The sequence below is a fragment of the Ovis aries genome, chromosome 1, assembly GCF_016772045.2.
Source record: "Ovis aries strain OAR_USU_Benz2616 breed Rambouillet chromosome 1, ARS-UI_Ramb_v3.0, whole genome shotgun sequence".
NCBI classification, from domain to species: Eukaryota; Metazoa; Chordata; class Mammalia; order Artiodactyla; family Bovidae; genus Ovis; species Ovis aries.
The window spans coordinates 276,505,693-276,527,525 of record NC_056054.1 but is presented as its reverse complement, the minus strand read 5'-3'; the positions used below and the strand labels follow the sequence as shown (position 1 = coordinate 276,527,525).

General features: G+C 43.3%; 1 protein-coding gene across 9 annotated transcripts in view; it reads left to right on the top strand.

The window, feature by feature from the left end:
- The window catches only part of SATB1 (SATB homeobox 1), a 100,274-nt gene that overhangs the window by 36,972 nt on the left and 41,469 nt on the right, over positions 1-21,833 (top strand). For 8 of the 9 annotated variants that reach the window (XM_042238832.2, XM_060406684.1, XM_060406690.1 and 5 more), the window contains 3 exons: positions 10,337-10,448; positions 13,421-13,875; positions 21,426-21,638. In XM_042238832.2, the coding sequence (XP_042094766.1) occupies positions 10,337-10,448; positions 13,421-13,875; positions 21,426-21,638 (780 nt within the window). The remainder of the gene's footprint in view (positions 1-10,336; positions 10,449-13,420; positions 13,876-21,425; positions 21,639-21,833) is intronic. The other variant, XM_042238847.2, reaches the window with a different exon arrangement.

Genomic DNA, 21,833 nt, shown 5'->3' with positions numbered 1-21,833 from the left:
TAATGGAAACAACCAAGAACTTTCCATTTGTGGAAAAAAGGGCTGTGTTATAACTCATGCTCACGTCTAAGGAACGCTTTTAGTGCCGTCCTGAGATCATTCTAAAGTTCCGACAAGGCTTCAGGTGTAAGTGGGGGAAGGCTGTCCCACGGGGACTGTCCTCTGGGTGTTTTTCCCAGCGTTACATTAACTGCCCTTAACCCTGCACCCTAATCCAAGGCCCAAACCCCACTTTATCCCCCCTCCGTGGTACTTTCCACGTTTTCTGTGATCATAGGTGGACTGAGTAGGGTTTCTGAAAACACTACCATCAGTGGTCACAAAGGGACTTGGTTTTATCCATCATCACACTCAGGAATCTGGCACACAGTAGGGTCTCAAGAACATTTGTGAAACTAAAACAACCTCATAGAGTTTTCATCACATTTATTTTGTGGACCAATAAACTGTGTCCATAGTTTATTAGTAGTATTTTATTTGTAATCTTATCTATAATACCTTACTTTGCAAAATATTTTTTCCTACAACACTTACTGGTGTTTTAGTTTACTTAATGTACTTCTGCCTTTTCCTCTAAGAAAACCGACTGATATTCCAAGCTGCTCCATAGTTTTGCTTGTATTTCGATGTTCTTGAATGTATGTACAAAAGTTGTATGTTTGTAAGCAGAATAATCATCACGGGAGGTACACAGGACCCAGCGATCTGAAAAAATGCTATAGAAGACCTAATTATACGTCACTGTTAAGCACAGTCATTAACAACTTACTTCGTGCACATTTAAAATGTTTCTTTTATAATCGTGTATTTCAGCCTGACTGACAGTTTTCATTTTGTCTCAATCATCTCACACTTGAGATCCACGCTTTTTTACTATTAGTCAATTTGTTTGTCTATTTCTTATATTGACGGAAGTATAAAGGAGGGGAATGTCAGTAGCAAAATCAAGTGACTTGTAGCCCAAGATGCTGGTGCTGCCAAAATGGAAATGCTAACACTGAGTACCACCCTGTGTTAGCTCACAACATCCCTCCCCGAGCTGAGACTCCAGAGTCCACATTTGGCACTGGAGACCCCATTTAGGGCTATAAACATGTGATGTTTAAAAAGTCAGCTGTGGGCGGGGCCAGGATCACTGGATCTCAGAGAGAGCTGCAGGTGGAGATAAGTGCTCAGCCGTTCCAGAGCAGGCCTCGGGGGTGGTTTGTCCACCCTCCTGCAGGAGTGCTAGCACGGCGTGGAACTCACGCCCCCACCATGGATGGACAGGGCTCCTTATTTCATGACCAACAGCCTGTCCAGCACATTTTTACCACTTCATCATAACTCCTAAAGAGGTGATTACCAGGATCTGGCATTTTCCTAAATGGTGAAGCTTTTTCATAATGTTGATAGAGATGACCTAGATTAATTTGATTTTTCTCTATGACCTCATCCAGAGGTGACATTGGTTTATTTTTCTTTAGTAGACATGAGAGATCTTGGCTAACAACTCATAAAACACAGAAACCAAGGCCATGACTTAGCCCTCACTTTCCTGTGAAATATTGGATCAGATCTGAGTCAGACCCATGGGCCCTGCTCCCAAGGGTTTGTACAGACCCTGTAGTTCCAAGCCTCTTTGGGGGAGTTTGTATGTGGGAAGATCTTCCGTTGGATTCATGAGACTCCCAAGGAAAGTTCTTGGCCCTGTGGAAAGCTGAAAACCAGACTTAACTTTTCTCCCCACTTTTTAGGTATTGTGGCTTAAAAAGCTAATAGCATTCATACAATGAAGCAAGAAATATAAAAATCTGTAAAGTGTTATAGAACTTCATTCTAGTATTTACTCTGGAAAAATGGATTGCACAAGCTAGTTTAGTTCTTATTTTCACTCTGGGGCTTAAAGTTTTTCAAAATGCTGTATTTAGGACCTCTGGAATTTAATACAAATTGGGTGTCTATTTCTAAGTACAGATTCAAGACATTTTACTCATCACAGAGAATGGGAGATTTAACCACATAAGGGCCATCAGAGAAAAAAGAAGCAAGCATCCCAGGTGCTCAAGAGTTAGAATCTTGGGAAATAATTTTCACTGTAAAATCAAATAAGACTCGTTAGATTTAGATTTATCTAATGGAAAACTTGAGAAAATTCTATTTGGAGTAGCATAGTGTTTAATAATAGTATATTTTTAATAATCACATTATTAAGCAAGATCCCAAGGGACTTCAACGTTCCTCAGAAATGAAGCCGTGCCTGTGCGTGTCCGCACAGTGGACGGATGATGCGTGTTACAGCTGCATCATCTCCAGTCGCCGGAGGAGACCCTGTAAGACCTGCGTCTGGGAATACATAGAGGTCTCCTGGAGTCTCCAGGCTGCGAGAAGGGGCCTTGCGGATTATCCAGTCCACTTCCCTTCAGCCTGCAGATGGACAAACCTAAGCCTCTCTGTGCAATTAATTTGAAGTACTACAGGCCCTTTTGTAATAATACACTTTTTAACAAGTATTTTCTAATCTAAGCTCTTTGCCAACATATTCAGTTCATTTGAGTAAGAAGGTTTGAGCTCAGTAAGAAAGATCTAGATGGATACTTACACAAAAAGCATGGAGAATTTGGTCAAAAGATATCATCTGGGCCTTATGTAAAATTACTTTAATTATGTAGAAAAGTCATATGAACTGTGAACCAGCATTTCCTTTAAAAATTATGAATTGCCCATTTAAATCATTAAGTAAGATTTCCGTGCTTTGAAACGATGACATTTTCGTCTTTAGGAACTGCGGTGAGAACACTGAGACAGAGTTGCGCGCGTTCTCGCGATACTTCCTTTTGTATTCCTCTGGGGCTTTGGAGCCAGTTTCTGCCTTTGGCTTTGTGGGAAGGGGCCGCTTTCAGGCACCAGGATTGGTCGAGACAGCAAGAGCCGTCACTGACACCTGGAGTTTAAGTCAGATTTAGAAGTGAGTAGTCTCTTCTCTGGAGAAGGACTTGGCAGCCCACTCCAGTGTTCTTGCCCGCAGAATCCCAGGGACGGGGGAGCCTGGTGGGCTGCCGTCTATGGGGTCGCACAGGGTCGGACATGGCTGACGTGACGCAGCAGCAGCAGCAGCCTCTTCTCCGCAAATGGGGATGCCGGCCATTCCCCAGTTGTATCTCCTAAGAGCATAGCTTACAAAGCAGAAGAGGATCCAGAGGGAAGGATTTGGGGGAACATCAGCTAACATCACAAACCAAACTGGACCCTTAGAAACCCTGCCGTTGGCTTCCCCGTGAACTGCAGCCCAGTCCAGACCTCACCTTCTCCTCCCCCAGCAGCAGACGGGGCTACCTGAGCCTTTTCGGCGGATTGACCCCCGGCCCTGCCTCCTGCGATGCCTTTTAGAACTTGTTGGTAGTATTTGATGTCCTTTGGGATGAAAAGAGAACCCCGCTGACTGAGAGTCCCTGTGAAAACAGTGTCTGAGTATGGAGTTGAGGTCATTTGATCTGAAGTTCAAGTTTGACCTTTTTAAGTTTCCCACAGGCCTCGAAAAACCTGTGAAAATTCAGGCCGCAGGCAGACAGGACCTGGAGAAAGTGGAGGGCCGTCCCGGCTTGTGAAGTTACACACTTCTCAAAAAATAAAAATGTAAGGGGAGAGAGAGCCAGCAGTTTGACAGATTGTTCAGTAAATGCTCATTTTATTGAAAATTATAAAAAGGTGCTTAATGTCTCTGTGCCATTAATACAATACATAAAAAGGTTACTGTCAAGATTAGTGTTCTAGGCCTGAGAATTAACTGCGAAGCTTCCTAAAGCCTTGCTCTGCGGCACCTGAGAGGTTAAAGGTTTCCGCATATGCGTTTTACACGCACAGACATTAATTTCAGAAAACAATTATTTTAAACTTTATGCCAGAGACATTAGCAGTGATGTGCTTTCATTTAAGACATGGATGGGCCAGATATATATTAACCGACAAGGTGAGAACCAGGAACAATCGCCTTACGGAATTAAACCTGTGCCAGATGAGTTCCCTTGCTGTCTCTAGAGTATTGCGATTCAAAACATACATTCCTTTCTACAGAAGAAGATATTCAGATTCCTTAGTTGAAATTAATTAGCATTCAGAAACCAGATAGCATGTTTTTGGGTATTCATGAGATCTCTGTTTGAAAAAAAATGTTTTTAACTTGTAGAAATGTGTTGCAACACACAGATGGGAAGAAAAAGGGGAAAAAAAAATCTCTTTAGCAAGCACTGAGTGTAAAAGGAATATTACATTTTGCACGCTCCTGATTGCTCTGTGTAAACAGTTTTTGACATCTGTCTTTATAGTTTTCGAGGAGAGGAAGACTTTGTTAAAAGAATCATTTTTATACAGCAGTCCCCATTTCAGTCTTGCTTTACCTGTATTATGAAAGCAGATGGTCTGCATGTCTTTTGAATATTTATAACTATCAAAAACAATCTCTTGCTATTCACCCTTAGGCTTATGAGATGTCAGGACTGTTCTGGTTGAAAAAAATCATCTTGGGTGTTTACAGAAAGAGGATTACATTAAGCTGAAATGACTATACATTTTCCAGTTTAATATTTGTCCATCAGCTGTTTAATCGTATTTAGATAATTGTGTAAATAAGATGCTGTAGCTTTTGCCCTCTCTGCTGATGGAGCCTGGAAGCTTTAAATGTGGGGACCTACCATTTTGGAGAGGCTCTGGCTCCCTCCTCCCACCTTGGTTACACCATCCTCAAGGCTTTAGTAAGTTTTGATCATGATATCACCATCCTGTTTAAAAAAAAAAAAAAAAAATTGTACAGGGGAAGCCTGGCTGCAGCTCACATGAATGCTAGGGAGCTGCTGGCTCCCAGTAAAGACTGGAGTTGGTTATATTCTAATATGCAGGTTTAGGGTCCAGCCCTCCAGTTCCCCTTCAGCTCAGTCAGGACGTTTTCTTTCCAGTGAGCATGGTGTTTTGGAAAACTTTTGGTATAGTGGGGGTTAAGTGTTTCTTTGACTGGAAGCTGAGCAATCACAGATAACAGATTTTGCTGTGGTTGGTTGATTTGGCAGAAAAGCATGAACAGTTCTGGTTTAAATGATTGAATAACCTGATTAGCATTGTTTGGGGCTGGGGTTTTTTGTTGTTGTTAAAGGCACAACAAAGCAATTTTAAGGGTAATCAGATCACTGTCTTTCCACAGTTGGTGAACCTTTTTTTTCTTTTATTCCAGGAGGTCTCACCTCTTCCCAAACCTCTTCCCTTGGCTATCAGGTGACCAAGGAGAAAAAGCTTTTCTTCTTTCGGTTTCTAAATGTGTTATAAATGCATACCCCCAGTGTATGTCCTATCTAGCAGGGCGTTGAAAGGATAGAATATTTTGGAAATGTGTGTGACCTCCACCAATTCCTTGTGGGTTTGGGGGTTGCTTTTTTGTTTTTCAAATTCAGAGACCGGCAGTCTTTGAGAGCAAAGGTTCAGAATGTTCTAACCATATCGAAGCCAGGCGGTAGAAAAATTCCACCCTTACCTTTTCACAATTAGAAAGGTTATAAATAATGTATTTGGCTGAAAAGGAAGCTCAGCCTGTGGCAGATGGTATCATTCTAGAGAACCCGGGTTTCTGTGAAGATGGCATTCTTTCAGATCGGAACTCGAGCAGACTCTCAGAAAGAGCCGGAGCTCCTCATGGAGTGCAGACATGTGCTTTGTGGATCTTAGAAAAGCTTACAACTTGGCTCCTAGGATGAGAATATTGTGTCACACTGGGGTTAGGAGACCCACAGCCAATTTCTGCCGACTCCCAAACTGTATTTCCTGACACTGGAAGCCAGAGCCTCTTCTGGGTCTGTGTAGCGTTTGAACTTGGGATTTAAACCAAAGGAGTTTGATCAGCCTGGTTATTTTCGTCTCTGAACATGGATGCTTTATGCAGGTTGGCCACCAAATGGAACTTGCCAGGCAAGTCACATACAGATCTTTGTGAAAGAGACAGGGAGAGGGCGATCTCTCCTATTGATCGGTATAGGCGATCTGGGAGAAGGCAAGCCCCAAAGCTCTGTGACTTCCGAGACATCTGTGTGGATGTAGCTTCAAAAGCCTGGGGCAGGATCTCTTGCAAATTCAAGAGCCAACAGTTCCAAGAGCTCTGGGTGGGAGCTGGATAACCAGAAGTGATGGATTGAAAAGATTCCTCTGATAATGAAGCTGCCATAACCTTTGACCTTTAAGAAAACAGGATGGCTTTCTGGTAGCCTGCAGAGATGACCCATGTCAGTGACCCTTTATTGATCCGAGTGGATATGCCCAGCCCTCTGATGGGTCCAGGCTATACGGAGGTAAGCCCAGAGGCTCACTGCCCAGAGAAGAGAAACGGCTTGACAAGACCAGCACGGTGCCCAAGAAAGGCACGCTTGGGCTGTCAGGAAGGGCCTTTCAGCACTTCCCACTGAAGTTGGCCCCTAGCTGAGCCGCGGTAGCTAGATGGGAGAGGGCATGGAGCCGGCATGTCAGAGGAGCGCTGTGTGTCTTTCTGGTGTCATCTGCCACATGGTACCTGCAGGCCAGCTTCAGAAGGTACCACCAGATTGGAGTATTGAAACCATTCCAATGGAAATGCCCCTTTCCATTGAGGTTTTCTCTGGTTACCCTTTGATCCGACTGGTCATTGGATCATTAATTTGTATCTTGTGTGTTCTTCATAAGAAAATTTCTCTGACTTAAAAATGCTTCGTTTGAAAATTGTGTCTAAGACTTGAGTTATTTAAAGCATAGTCTCTGGACTGATCTGAAATGTGATCCTGTAATGAAAGCCAGTGTGAAGGGAGGCGGAGGGGCGTCACAGGGACTAACTTCTCCTGACCCCGTGCTCGGTGCGGTACAGGCTCTGTGCTGATCGCGCCACACTCATCATGTTATTCATTGTCTGTCCAAACACCTCTTCAAGCTCTTTTTCCAGCGAACTAGTCCAGGGGCAGACACATAGTAGGGGTTCCATAGTTGTTTGCAGAATGAATTAACAGATTCTCAGAACAGCCCCATGAGGCGGTTTCTACTGTCATTCCCATTAAGCATGGGGGATGGTCCTAGTCGTTGACTAATTCAGCACACCTTGGACTTGCAAGTGGGTTTACTTGATTCTGCTTCATCCAACGAACATGTGAAAAGTGAAAGTCGCTCAGTCGTGTCTGACTCTTTGCAACCCCACGGACTATACAGTGCATGGAATTCTCCAGGCCAGAATCCTGGAGTGGGTAGCCTTTCCCTTCTCCAGGGGATCTTCCCAACCCAGGGATGGAACCCAGGTCTCCTGCATTGCAGGCGGATTCTTTACCAGCTGAACGTGTCGTGTGTATGTAATTTGTGCCAGGCGTTTGGGCTGGAGAGAAATACAGAGCCCCAGACCTGTATGGACTCACAAGTCAGTGAGCCATCTTTTCAGTTAGTGATCTTTCTGCATCAGGGTCTCCTTGTGAATGACAGAAGCATCCCAAGCCTCTCTCCTTAGAAATGTGGCTCTTTGCCTGCCTGCCCTCTTTCCCGCCTCACCCCGTAGGAAAATATTATCATCTTGACTCTGTTCTTTGTATTATCAAAGCAATAGGTGTTTATGTCCAAATTTGAAATACACAGCTAAATGTGATCTTTCAAATACCACGTGCCTCACAATTTTCTGAGGTCTCTCTTCCCTACCTTGGAACTCATAGAGCTAGTCAGATGCCATGCCTAAGCCTTCAATAGAGACTTCACCACAAGGAGAAAAAAAAAAGTCTCATGTAGTGGCTGACTGCATCTAGTTGTACAGGTCATTGCATATTGTTCCAATAAAAATAGAGGTGACCCCAAGTTACCTGAATTACAGGCTATTTCCCAGCCCCCTAAAAGCACAGAAAGAGAATCTAGAAAGTTGCTCTGGCCTGCTTCATAACCTGTGGATTAGCCTTTTGATTTATGTCTCGCTTAGGCTAATATTTACATTAATCAGAGTTTCCCTGAGCACGCATCACTTGACGGAGTAGAAAGCATCCAGAAAGTCACTTAAGGACAGCGCATACCAATTTAGGGTTAAACGGGGGCAGGGGGAAGCTTTGATGACCATGCACATATGGATATTATTTTCCACATATGGATAATAATGAGCTCCATAGTACTGTTACATATGGGCTCTACTTTTATGAGAATATTTCAGATTTTTTTTTCTTTTTCCCCACACATTATATATTTTTCTCCGCACCACCCCGCCCTCATATATTATCCTCTGTGGGTCTACTGAATAACATTAAATGGAAATGATCTGTGTACATGTCTCTTCCTAACTGAGGGTAAACTTCTTGTGGCAAAGGCTGTGTCTTAACAAACACTTCTTGTCTCTAGTACCAGCCAGTCAGATAGTAGGTGTGCAGCCCAGAGCAAATCTCACGCACAGAACTATCAACAAAATCGAGTAGCCTGGACTTGTTTGTCAGAAACCTCAGCAAAATTTCAGTATTTCATACCTTTCTAAAAATTAAGAATAAGCTAATGCAAAATTTGCATGTACTATCACCTTAACATTTAAGAATCTCCCAGCATGTCTAAATTGAAGAGTAATAGTTTTTTAAAAATTGGACCAAAGTAGAAGCACATGGGCTCTCGCCCGTTTGCAGAATCACTGCGGTCCATCAGCCATCTCCGTAGTTTTATTACCGTTGACTTTATTGATCCGTCATTAACAATAGAGTAAGTGTGATTGAAGCTGATGGGTTGTTAACTGGATCAGGCAGATTCCTGGCTCTGGTTTTGGCACCCTTGCTAAGTATCTTTTTGTACCCTGGACGGAGGGACACTCTTAGTCTGAATTAATGGCAGAGTATCATGAGCACATTAAGAATGTCTTTTTAGAGAAATAAAATGTGAAAATGACTATCAAGTAGAAAGTGTCAAAAAAAATGTCATTGTGGCTCTTAGAATAGCCGTGTTTTACATCGATAATGTAACTCCAGCTTATCCTTCACTGGAAGTGCTTCAAAGATCCCCGAGATTTACGTGCTACGAGAATGGGTGCATGTTAGGAAATTAGCGCTGATGAGAGGTGTCAGGAGAATCGGTGATAACCAAAAGGGCTCTACATTAGAAGTAGCTGAAAGAAGCTAATGGTGTGAAAGATACTTTTGTTCCCAAACTGGCTTTTCTGGTTGTGTCTCACCTCCCAAACAGTTGCCTTCTGTAAATTGTTTGTCATGGACCAGCTGAAGCCTGAAAGGTAAGTTTTCATGTTTCTTCACATAGAAGAACAGATTGGTGCTGCAGAGTCGAATTATTCCTGCAGCTCAATGGAGAAATTGGCTTAGCCACTACTAGAGAATATGAGTGTTGCAGACCAAGTCCCTGAAATGACCAGGACCAAGACTGGCAGGGAAGAAAGTACTTTTCCATATTGAAAATGAGTTAAAAAAGAAAAAAGAAAAAAACATAACCCAGGCATACGTCAAAATCATCGTCTTTCTTCATTTTTCTGTGTTAAACTGGTGTGATTCTGTTTTCCAAGCTTTTCGTTAGATGCAGGATGAAGAGAAGTGACGGAATAGGCTGTTTTCTTTGTTTGTGGTGTCCTCAAGAAACAATCCACCGTGAAATGCATAGATTTAAAACTGTTACACTTAGTTTGAAATTCAAAACCCAAACTTTATATGAAGCTAGCAATAAGATGGCAGCATGCTTTTTTTTCTTCTGATAGAAGATCTTTGTGAATAGTTGGTTTCTTCTTAAATGTGGTCAGTCAGCCGTGGAACAGTGTTAATTTACCTGCGATTGAAACCCAAATACTGAGTAAACAGTGTAAGGGGCGTTTCCCAAACTTTAATGTGCCTGCAACCCTCCTGGGGATCTGATTAAGCTGTAGATGCTGATTGCCCTGGCCTAGCTTAGGGCCCAACCTTCCGCACTGCTAGTAAGTTTCCAGATGATGCTGGTCCCTGGGCCATCCTGGGACTTGCAAGGATGGAGATTTAGGCACCAGACCACAAAGTGGCATTTATTTATGAACTGCGATCAGAAAGTCATCTCAAAGTGTTTGGATTTATTGGGACGGGTGGACAGTTGTCAGCCCAGGAATAGATGGCGTTTCCCATACATGCTGGAGCCAAGTCTGTGGGTGTGATCGCTTTATAGCAGTCTCAGTGGGCTGCAGCTTTCTACTGAAATAAGCGTTTGATGATCTGCTTAACGACTTTGAGGAAGTCGCAGCTTTAGGCTAAAGTGTGAAGCAAAAACGTGTCGGTCCTCCGTGGATTAAAAACAACAGGAACGCGTTTGCGCAATTGAAATCGCGACCGTGTTCTGCCTCGTGCCGCTGTGTGTTACAACTGCTCTCCCCCTCTCCGTGCAGAGCATGATCTCCTCCATCGTGAACAGCACTTACTATGCAAACGTCTCAGCAGCGAAATGTCAAGAATTTGGAAGGTGGTACAAACATTTCAAGAAGACAAAAGATATGATGGGTAAGCAGAGCGCCGCCGCCGCTGCGGTCCCGCGCCGCCGCGTGTCGTGCGGGGGTTTCTCCCAGTCACGTGTGCAGCCAGGCCTTGTGATTGCCCAATTAGAGGGCGATTTAGACTGTTTCTTGGAGGGTGGGAGTGGGTCTGAGTATAATGAGATAATTAAATTCAATAAATGTTTGTGTTTAAATCAGCCCAACCGACTTGGTTGTCAGACACGCAGGAGATGGAGGCGAGGGGGGGTGAGCTGTCATTTTTTTTAACGTCTCAGTGAAGGCCTAACCAGGCCTGGAGTAGTGAGCAGTGGCTGTGGGTTCCCAGAGATAAGTCATGCTTTTATGGGGTTTTTTGTTTGTTTGTTTGTTTTTCTTGGTTTTGTTGGAGAAGAAGGGAAAGTGCCTGATTTTACACCCAACGTTTAAAGACGTCAAACTGTATCTAGAGTCTCCGCAGCGGAGATCGGGCAGTGACTGGAGCGGTTGTCTCCAGCCCCCGGGGTGGGGGCTTGGGTGGGTCTGCTGCCTTCTGGACCGCCCATCACCCAAGGACCGTTGCATCGTTCCTCCACGCTGCACGCCGGGCCTCCTATCGTAACGTGTAACTTTAGGTCAATATTTGTTACTCAGGGAACACATTACAATCATCTGCAGTGTGAAGCGACAGATAAGAGTTGTGTGTTGTACCTGAGGGTTCAGATTGTGACGTTTTTTCCCCCTGTTGAGTCTGCTAGTGTTTGTAGAAGCAAACCCTGTGATTAAGGTTAATGCTTTAATTTCTATTAACGTTTTCTTTCACATACTTGTCCCCTCCAAATAAATGTTTTAAAATAATGGAGGAATGGGATGTTTAATATGCATAGCGTTACGTCATGTTTTCAGTCTATCTCTGTTTACTTCCATTGCATTGATTTAATAAAACAGCAATAATAACGTCTCCTTAAGATTTTAAGAGGCAGGAGAACCTGAATTTTGAGCCTGTTTTAGCTTTTAATATTTGAAGCAAAATCATCCATCTACCAAAACAGATTCTTTGCCTTTTATAGCTTAGAGCTGTAATGAAGACAATACATCATTTTTGGGAATAATTGCTTGAATTACTGTTCCCTATGAATGGCCCACTTGGGCTGATAGCAGAGATGGAAGTTTCTTTCCCCGTTCTTAGTTATATTTTGCATACATCAGTGATTATAGCAATATGATAAGTTCCTCTAAATATAAAGCCAGAATATTTAGTAAAAAGAGAAATGATGATGAAAATCAACCCAGAGTCCACACATGGGAGGCATGGTATACTATTTATTTATTGGCTGCACCGCATGGCTTGGGGATCGAACCTTGACCCGCAGCTGAGAAAGTATGGAGTCTTAGCCACTGGGCCCCAGGGGATCCCCATGGTGTGCTATTTAGGACTCGCTTACCTACCATCGTCAGCTCCCAGTTCGAGAGCATCAAAGCTGTCTCTTCCTTGTAGCCACAAAGCGTTTGACTCGCTTGCTGCTCACGCTCAGCCAGCCCACATGAGGTGTCTAGCTAGGGGAGAAACATTCATCCCGGGCGGGTGGTAATAAATTGCAAAAGGGTGACATCACCTTGTACCGGGATGACTCCCCGCCTCTCCCTTGAAAGATTGTCATTAGCATCTGGTGATGGCCATAGCTTCTTCAGGAAGCATTTGGATTTTAGCAACTCTGGGTGTACTGGCTTGCAGTATGATAAATCGGTTGCTTCATTCTAAGTAGTGGTTGCGGCTCTCCGTGCCACCTAACTTGAGAGCTATAGCTCAGTGAAACAGGACGTGTAAAATAGTCAGCCCAGGGGTCAGTCTGAACTCAGTTATCATTACTTATCATTATGACCTTTTATTGATTATATCAATTACCTTTTTAAACTCACAACTGGTTTAAAATGGAACATAAGCTAATATTTAGACCATTTTTCTTGCAAACCTTTTTCTTGGAGTGGTAACAGGTTTTGTATGTGTGAAGTGAAGTGAAAGTCAGTCAGTCGTGTCTGATTCTTTGCAACCCCATGGACTGTACAGTCCATGGGATTCTCCAGGCCAGGATACTGGGGTGGGTAACCTTTCCCTCCTCCAAGGCATTTTCCCAGCCCTGGGGTAGAACCCAGGGGTAGAATCCACATTGCAGGTGGATTCTTTACCAGCTGAGCCACCAGGGAGTCTAATCTATGTATCTCCAAGTATTTTTTCATTGTAAATACACATATGTATAGGGCTTCCCAGGTAGTGGTGAAGAATCCACCTGCCATGCAGGAGACACAAGAGGCTGAGGCTTGATCCCTGGGTCAGAAAGGTCCCCTGGGGGAGGAAATGGCAAATCACTCCAGTATTCTTGCTTGGAAAATGCCATAGGCAGAGGAGCCAGGCGGGCTACAGTCCATGGGGTCGCTCTGTGGATATTTCTTTTTTTCTACAACTGCATATGTTTTCGTAGCTTCACTCTTTCCAGTCACCACTAAGCAACTAGGGTTTTTCTAGAATTTTTTTTTGGTGGGCATCTGTACCACCTGGCTTGTGGGATCTTAGTTCCCCGACCAGGGATTGAACCCAGGCTCTCGGCAGTGACAGGACCAATTCCTAACTACTAGATTCGCAGGAATTTCCCTAGAAGCTGTTTTCAAAATAAATGTTAGTTTTATAAGCCTTCGTGGGATCAGAAGTAATAGTGAATAATAATTTGACCCCAAAACTAGTCACATAGAATGTGAAAATAACTGATTTGGGGCCTTAAATCTAAACCACATCACAGCATTAGAAAGTGTTTTCCCCCTTTCAGAGTCGGTGGCCGGGTGCAGAACAGAAAGGTAGCCTCACAGCCGGCTGGGTTCTGTCCTGAGATGTCCTGGTTTCCTGGACCCTCAGTGCCCCGTGCCTCTCCGTCCTTAGGGAAAGCTCGGAGCTCCTCAGCGGTGCGGAGCATCGTTGGCTAACGTGGTTTTCCCTCTCGCCCGCTGCAGTGGAAATGGACAGTCTGTCGGAGCTGTCCCAGCAGGGTGCCAACCACGTCAGCTTCGGCCAGCAGCCCGCCCCGGGGAGCACGGCGGAGCAGCCCCCCTCGCCGGCCCAGCTGTCCCACGGCAGCCAGCCCTCTGTGCGGACGCCGCTGCCCAACCTGCACCCTGGGCTGGTGTCGACGCCCATCAGCCCTCAGCTGGTCAACCAGCAGCTGGTGATGGCCCAGCTGCTGAACCAGCAGTACGCCGTGAACAGACTTCTAGCCCAGCAGTCCTTAAACCAACAGTACTTGAACCACCCTCCCCCCGTCAGCAGGTCTATGAACAAACCTTTGGAGCAGCAGGTTTCCACCAACACAGAGGTGTCTTCCGAAATCTACCAGTGGGTACGTGATGAACTGAAACGGGCAGGAATCTCCCAGGCAGTATTTGCACGTGTGGCTTTTAACAGAACTCAGGTCAGTCCTGTTCATTTGAACATGGTTCTTCTCTGTCTCGCTCTTCCCCTTCCACCCTGGCTGTGCTAACCTTTATTCTTGTGCTGTGTACAGTGTTAACATCGTCTCCTGCTCTCCATATGATCTGTTCCTGGGGGTGCCTACGTTTAAGCGCTTCTCTCCTCCGCAGAAACCTCTGCTACCAAGAGAAGGCTGTGTACAGATGGATCCTGAATCAGGGGCCTTGAAAGAGCAAATGTCAAAAATATTTCAAGCTGCCGTTACCTATGCTTTTACCTAACGGAAACAGAGAGTGTTCGTAGCCGAGGGGGAGAGGTTTCAGGACGTGGCCAAGGCCACTGGTAGGACTCCAGGCCTCTAGCCGACTAGCTTCCTTTCCTAGACCAGGGATCAGCCAGACCTTGTCTGTAACGTGACACACAGTACACATTTTAGGTTTTGAGGGCACAGTACCCATAGAAGTAAGTGCATGGATGTGGGTGTGGTGTTTCAGTAAAACTGTTTATAAAACAGGCGCTGGAGTGGGTAGGCTTGCCCTAGGAAGCCTTGTTTGAGGCTTCTCACTGAGTTTTGCGTGCACCCCTAGAGTTCACGCCTTTGTCCTCCTGGGCAAATTCCTGTGAAGATCCTATCGGCAGGGAGGACACTTAGGACCTGGAGAAGGGTGATCCAGGGGAAGGCCTAAGATAAACGCTGTTGAAAAGCCCTAAACAAAGAGTGCTTGACAGGATTTTTTTTTCCTTTTTTTTTTTTTTGTCACTTAGTACAATATATATGGTGTTTATTTCTGGCCCAGGCACCCACAGACAGCCCCACCCCACCCCCCAAAAAAATAACCCAGAAGAGCATGTAACTGATTATCGGTGAGGACATGATGTCTTTTAACTTTCCTGTTTTGCCACTGTTAACTTCTCTTGTCAGTTTTTTCTTTTTAAGCCTGACTCATACTTTCCTTTCATATTTAGGTTATTTTATTACATGATTATAAGAATAAAATCCTGGTACAAAAATATCTAGTATTAATTCCTTGCTGGCAGAGTTTCCATACCTAGGAGAATCCCAGCTGTGACTTATTTTTGGCTTGCCTTCGCTGGATTGAAAGTTAGGAGGCCTTACAGAACCTTTAACTGAGTGTTTGTTTTGGGGTTCTTTAACTTTTTTTTGTACATCACTTGTCTGTGTTTAAGGGGATGGTTCAAAAGTTTTTTCTCAGGTGGCAAAATTGTACGCGCTTGCCTAGTTTTATATCTTTAACTTAAAAGTATATTCATTATTAGCTGGTACATTTAATCTGACACCCTTATTCAGTTGCAGGGTCGTTATTTTAGAGAAATAAAGTGAACAGACGAAAGAATCAAGTCAGCCTTCTCGATGCTCCTGTTTCTGGCAGCTGATATCAGTACTTTTGTAAACAGCAGCTGACTACCCACAGTTCTCAGTCCTGGGCAAAAAGGCAGGCAGGTCTCTGCATAAAAGTTCAATAAGATGCTTGTTGAACTGAATTGAATGCCCACAAAGATAGCATTGACATGGACACAGACGACTCGCAGATTTACTGTGAGTGAATTTTGGAAGTTGAGCACATTGTTATTTCTTAAAGGACTGAGGAAAGTATGTTTTATATGGTAAAGAGTGTCCAGCTAAAGGAGAGAAGGGTTAGGTCACTCCCATCGGGGCATTTCTTCATCTTTGGGGCTCTCATGTCCCAGGCAGGCATCACCCTGGAGAGTGACCATTTGTTCTTCTTGGGTTTTCACGTGGACAGATTCCATAGATACCAGTAGGGTTTGATGCTGGGAAAAAGGCAGAGTTCTCCCTTTTTCATGCCCTGTCAGTCTCTCCAAAAAGGTAGTTATTTCTGTGGTTAGCATCGAAAACAGTGACTTAATGTTTTTGAGGGAGAGAGGGGAGTGACGTCTGGGTGCAGCTTGATATCCATCTCTTTATTAATAATAGCCAGTTGAGAAACAGTCATTACTGAAAAATTGTCTGGAGCCCCCAGTGACAGAGGAGTTTGGTTTTAAACCTTTATATTGCTAATTGGGACTCCTTTTTCGAAATGGAGGTTGGCCGTGTTTGTAGCTGTCTGATTTCAATGAGAGTAATTTTTTAATGCGTATTTAAGGATCCACTTTTGGGGAATTCGCTTTAGAGCATGCAAGCATGCGTGTCTTTTTGGTGGTCATGCTGAAACACCACGCTCACGCACGCGCACACCCGCAGCCGCATTTATTTTAATAATGATACATTGGTATGCGTGTGTGTAGTGTTTATTTCAAAGTGTATGCATTTCAATAAAAGCAGGTGCAGCGTGAGAGTGTATGTCGTGCGTGTGGAGGACGAAAATACGCATGCTAATGCATATGTATAGAGCAGGAGCTCTGCAGAGTTAAACCACGCGCACGTCTGTGTGCGCTCCTTACAATGTGCAGTTCCAGCTCCAGGTTTAAGAAGAATTAATGTCAAATGTGTACATACAGATGCAGAGCTCTGTGACGTGATCGGATGAAGACGCTGGCCCCCTGTAAACAGTACCTGAAAACATTCGCATAATAGATTGTGGTATCGTGAGCTGAGCCTGTTTTAGCCATTGACAGCTCTGTACAACTCTAAAATCCTGGATCTCTTGTTTTAACTCTTCTTTGGAGAATTTTCTCATCCTATTAATTGGGTCTCTTAAGATGTTCATGTATCACTTTTTTTAAAAGGTCTAAAAACTAAAAGGTTTTAAGAAGTCTACCTTTTCTGAAAGTTTGTGATGAAATTGATATAATTCCTTGTTTTGAGGACTGCTCCACCTTCTGAATGAGGGGCGTATGTCCTTTAATTGCTACTGAAGACACCAGCTCTTAGCATCTGCCATTCACTCACTTATGCCTCCTTGACGTCTTTTTAATGGAAACCCATGGCTAAAATTAATTGCTGAAGCTTCTAGACTTTACATTTCAATTCACTTCTCTGTATTATTGCTATTTAAAGGTCATTATAGAAGGGAATAATATGTGCCTCCTCCCTTTTTAAAAAATTTAACCCAGAGTTAACGCTGATCCCATCCAGTGGCTTTTTTTTCTAACCCCCCTCCGCTTGTCTTTGGCACGCTTTGTTTTCCAGTAAAATAAAGAATGAAGATGGATTATTCAAAACTGATAACAGTAATGGACCATCATGCAATGTTTTATTGAATTTGAGTCCTGTAAATTATGTGGTAGAGAGAAATTTGCCTGCTTAAGTATAACAGAAATTGCTACTGTGTTCCTATAATTCTTCGCAGTGTAATTTAAGAAAAGTCCACTCTCCATATCACTATTGAATAAAAGGTAAAAAGGTGCTATTACCCCAACGTGACAGCTCTGGTTTGGCCTCCCAAACGGCAGAGATAAATGTGTCTGCTTATAACTTGCTTGGCCTGAGTCCAGGGTAGTAGGTGGAGCTTGAAAGTCGTCTTTCACCTGGACACGTGATTAAAAATTCACCAAACAGCAAAGGCAGGTAGCCCTGAAGAATATGCTGCATGTTTTATTTTTAGGAGGCGATTTCATCAAATCCTATTTTTCTTCTGAGGGCTTTGAAGTTCCATGAAGCTGATAAAAATCTATTTGAATCAGTGATTATGTTCAAAGAGGAGACGAACAGGAGGCCAGACAGGCCTTTGTTCAGATTGGCAGTCTCTTTCGCTTATCTGCTGTTTTCAAGAATTCATAATTAGCTTTTGGAAGTACTGATAGTATTTATTGAAGGTTTTTCTTTCTTTTCCAATTACTAATGAATTTTACTTGTAAACTCTTTCTGGAACATAAAAAAAGGTTTAGGAATTCATCAGCAAGTTCACTCTTTAAATGGAAACATTAGAATTCTCACAACTGTCGTGGAATGACGACGCAGAATAGTTTCACGTTTTCACGTACAGAGCGCACGCTGAACGATTTGACGACACAGAGTACAATGAGGAGCAGCTTCTCATTTCCCATGAAATTGACGTCCACGAGGTGCTGGTAACTCACCGTATAACATACAAAATCCAGGTTCTTTTTGGAAACTCGAATGACTGATGATTTTAATTTTGTTCAACAAATTTATTGAGCACCTGTAGGGCACAATATTGATGTATTTTAGTCAGCCATAGAAAGCATGGTACACGATGACCGTGAGATGCTGCATTTTTAGCATGAAGAAGAGTTTTGATAAGAGATCTTTCTTACTCTTCACCATGGGGGATTACTACAAATGATCTTGACCTGGTGTGACAATCTGAGCTAGATTGTCAACCATGAGAAACAGGAAGCAAAACCATATACATCTTGAATTCATAAATGCAGCTGCTCAAGTCACAGCAGCCTGAACAGGACCCAAACGTACATTCCCAAATTGTAATTCTCATGGCACTCATTTTGCGTCCAGAATTTTCTCAAGTGACGTCATTTTTTGGAAAGTAATTAACACATTCTAATCAAAACATTTTCTAATAATATTTTCAAGCATTTCCACCAGGGGGCACTCCCCTCATTGAAAGCCTGGGCCAAAAAAACAGGAAAAAAAAAAAAACAAAACAAAACCCTGAAGGTTTCTTAAAACACCTGAGACTGTCTACACTGGCTGCTTTAGAGCTCTTGGAATCTCCCAGGATTTGAGACCTCAGTCTAGACCCTCCCAACGCATCCCAGCAGAAAACCCGTACTTGCTCTTGTTAGAATAATTAAGTGAAAATAAAATGCTTTGCCCCGAAAATGCTTTGTATGCTCAAGTGAGACATTATGCCAACCTCAAAATGTGGTTAGAGAAATTTCTAAATCCTCTCCCAAGTGACCTGCTGTTACTTTAAGCTATACAGGAAGGACTCCAGCCTCGTGTTAACAAGACTTGATATTGTTCTGTATTTTTTTCCCGTGTTGGTTTTCTCACCGTGGTTCTCTAGTGGAAAGAAAGGATATTTTGTTGAGATCCCTGAATATCTAATTTCAGATTTCCCAAGTGTAATAGCATCCTAAATGTTTACAGGATCTCTGTTGATCTACCATTATTTTCTGAGCTGTGGTTGGCTTATGACGCTGTGTTGGTTTAGGCGTGCGGCGCAGTGATTGAGTTTCTGTGTGTGTGTGTGTGTGTGCATGTATGTATGAGGATGCTCTTGCTCAGATTCTCTTCCCTTACTATCAACTGTTGAGTGTCGTTCCCTATGCTGTGCACTGGGTCCTTGCTTCCATGTCTGCATAGTTTATTTACGTAGATGCTGTTTATCTGTGGCGATGTATGTGCATGAATCCGTCTCCTAACTCGCCCCTTCCCCCTTCCTCTTTGGGAACCGTAAGTTTGTTTTCTGCGTCTCTGAGTCTGTTTCTGCTTTGTAACTGAGCTCCTTTCTGTCACGCTTTAGATCCCACATATAAGCGGTATTATGCAATGTTAGCTTTGTCTGACTTCACTTAGTATAATTTCTAGGTCCATCCATGTTGCCACAAAATTTTCTTAAATTACTGAACAGTTACTGCATATAAACATCTTACAGAGTGCCACATAACTTTTCACTGAAGGCTTACTTTGAGTAAATTAATAATTACCATTAGAATTTTCCCATGGGGAGCATAACTTGTTCTTAAGTTTCTGTCACCTGTTTGTAATTTTTTTCCTTTTATGCTCCAAATACACATAATCCATTTAATAAATATTTTTCAAACATGTGGCAGGCATTGTTCTGAGATAATATTGAAGGGTATTAGATTATTCTACTTGAGGAATTTATAACATTGTATTTATATGTACTATATGTTAATATCTCTTTCCCTATGGTTAAGATAGACTGCTTTGCCAAGGACATCTTTTAATATCTTAACAATTTTTAATCCCCATTTGGTGGGCAAGATTGGAGAGCAGGGGCTTTTTAAAAAAAAACAACACCTATTTTAAAGCTTTGTTTCTGAGACCTGCATTTTTTTGGTTTCAACATGACATATCAAAAACCCAGTCAATCTAATTAGTTGGTCTTGTGCAGATTAAATAGCTGGGTGATTGACTGCCTGTTGGACTAGGTTTTAGTTAAATTGACTGGATGTTTTGCTTTTGTGTAAACACAGTTGCAACATCACCTGTCAGTATCATGAATGAAAGGACAGACACCCTTCATCCTTCAGGCACCTTTCTTAGCGTGAAGCTGGCTTCCCTTGTGTGGACCAAGTGAGAAAGCAGAATGAACTCCTGAGCCCTCTGAGCCTGTTGGAGGTCCTTTTTAACAGCAGTCTCCAGATCAGTTTTAAAGTGGACACCGCTTTCATATTGTATGTTCCCAACTGTTCTCTTGAGGCAATAGGCCACATTAGCCCTGAGGAATTGGGAGCAAAATCAGGTTTGTGCTTCGAGGAAAACCATGAAAAAACCCCAGTGTTTAACCCTGGGGCTTGGTTGTTTTGACACTTGACCTCCCTGCCCCAAATGTACCCCATTGTCATTTTTTCAGGGTTATCAGAAAGTGAAATCTGCAAATTATAAAGAGGTCTTGACAACATTTTATCCTGAGCCATATTGTGATAAACTGAAATGTAGGAAGCAAGCATGACTTGGCATTCCACGCATTATTTCATGTAGAAGATTGAAGAGGTGAGGGCTACTCAGCCCTTACCAAATGGGCAGGAAGTGTTTCTAATCCTTGTATTTCATATACTCCCTTAAAGAGAATTGTGGAAAACCACCCACTTGAAAACATTCTTCCAAAAATTAAGTAGTTGACAATGCTCTGTCATTTGGGAGGAGCACCCGAAAGGCGTTCACTATAATGGTCTGTGCATTTCTTCTAGCACTGATAAGACTATTCCTCAAGAAATGGGATTATTACAGAATTTGATAATATTCTTTTTCATGGCGTACTGGGGTGGTATTTTGCAACGTGGAAAAGGGGTTACGTATCTCATGTAAAGGGTGGTTTGTGAAGTTCAGAATTTCAGCCTGTTCCTGGGTGGTGTATAGCAGGCTTGGGGGGTTGTCAGGATAGTCTCCTTAAGGGTAAATAGAATCACTTGTCATCGACTCCACAAGGAATACTGTAAAATCCTCGCCTCTGAACACCTCGTGTCCATCTTAGGTGATGGCTTAGCGACGCTCTTCCCTAGCACGTTGCGATTCGCTTTCGAGTCTTTCCTCTGTGACCCTGCTTCTCTCGCAGTGCCTTTGCGTCCTTGCGTGTTGGGCTGTTGGCACTCCGCTGCCTTTGTGTAGGCAGCTTGGGAACTGCACAGTTCAGTGCTGGCGTATTACGAGCATTTCATTTATTCCTAGCTTGCCTCAGTCCTCACTCTGTGAAAGATTTCATGGCAAGTTAAGCTGCTCAAAGGAAGGAGACCAATTAGGCAGTTGCAGTTTATGTTATGTGTAAAGCAGACGCTTAATAAAATTAAGAACACAATTGAGGCTCTCTTCTCCACCACTTCAATTGTAACTAATATATTCCTGTGTAGAATTGATGCTTCTGACTGTTCATTTTCCGAGCAGAGTGGAGACGAAAAGGCAGGCATCCCCACGGACCGGCAGGGACCCGCTCACCCTGTGCCGTTCATTCCCCGCAGGGCTTGCTTTCAGAAATCCTCCGAAAGGAAGAGGATCCCAAGACTGCGTCCCAGTCTTTGCTGGTAAACCTTCGGGCTATGCAGAATTTCTTGCAGTTACCGGAAGCTGAGAGAGATCGAATTTACCAGGATGAAAGGGAGAGGAGCCTGAATGCGGCCTCAGCGATGGGCCCTGCCCCCCTGATAAGCACACCGCCCAGCCGCCCTCCCCAGGTGAGGCTCCTTTTCCTCCTCATCCTTTGCTGCTTTCAGGTTTTGTTTAAAAAAACAAAAACAAACAAAAAAAAAAACGCTAAGGAAGACTCTCAATAAAAAAAATAGAAAGATAGATGCTTAGGGAGATTTTTTAAGGAGCAGTAATTCATAGTTGCTTGAGGAGAATTTAGTCTGAACTCACTAACTCTGGTT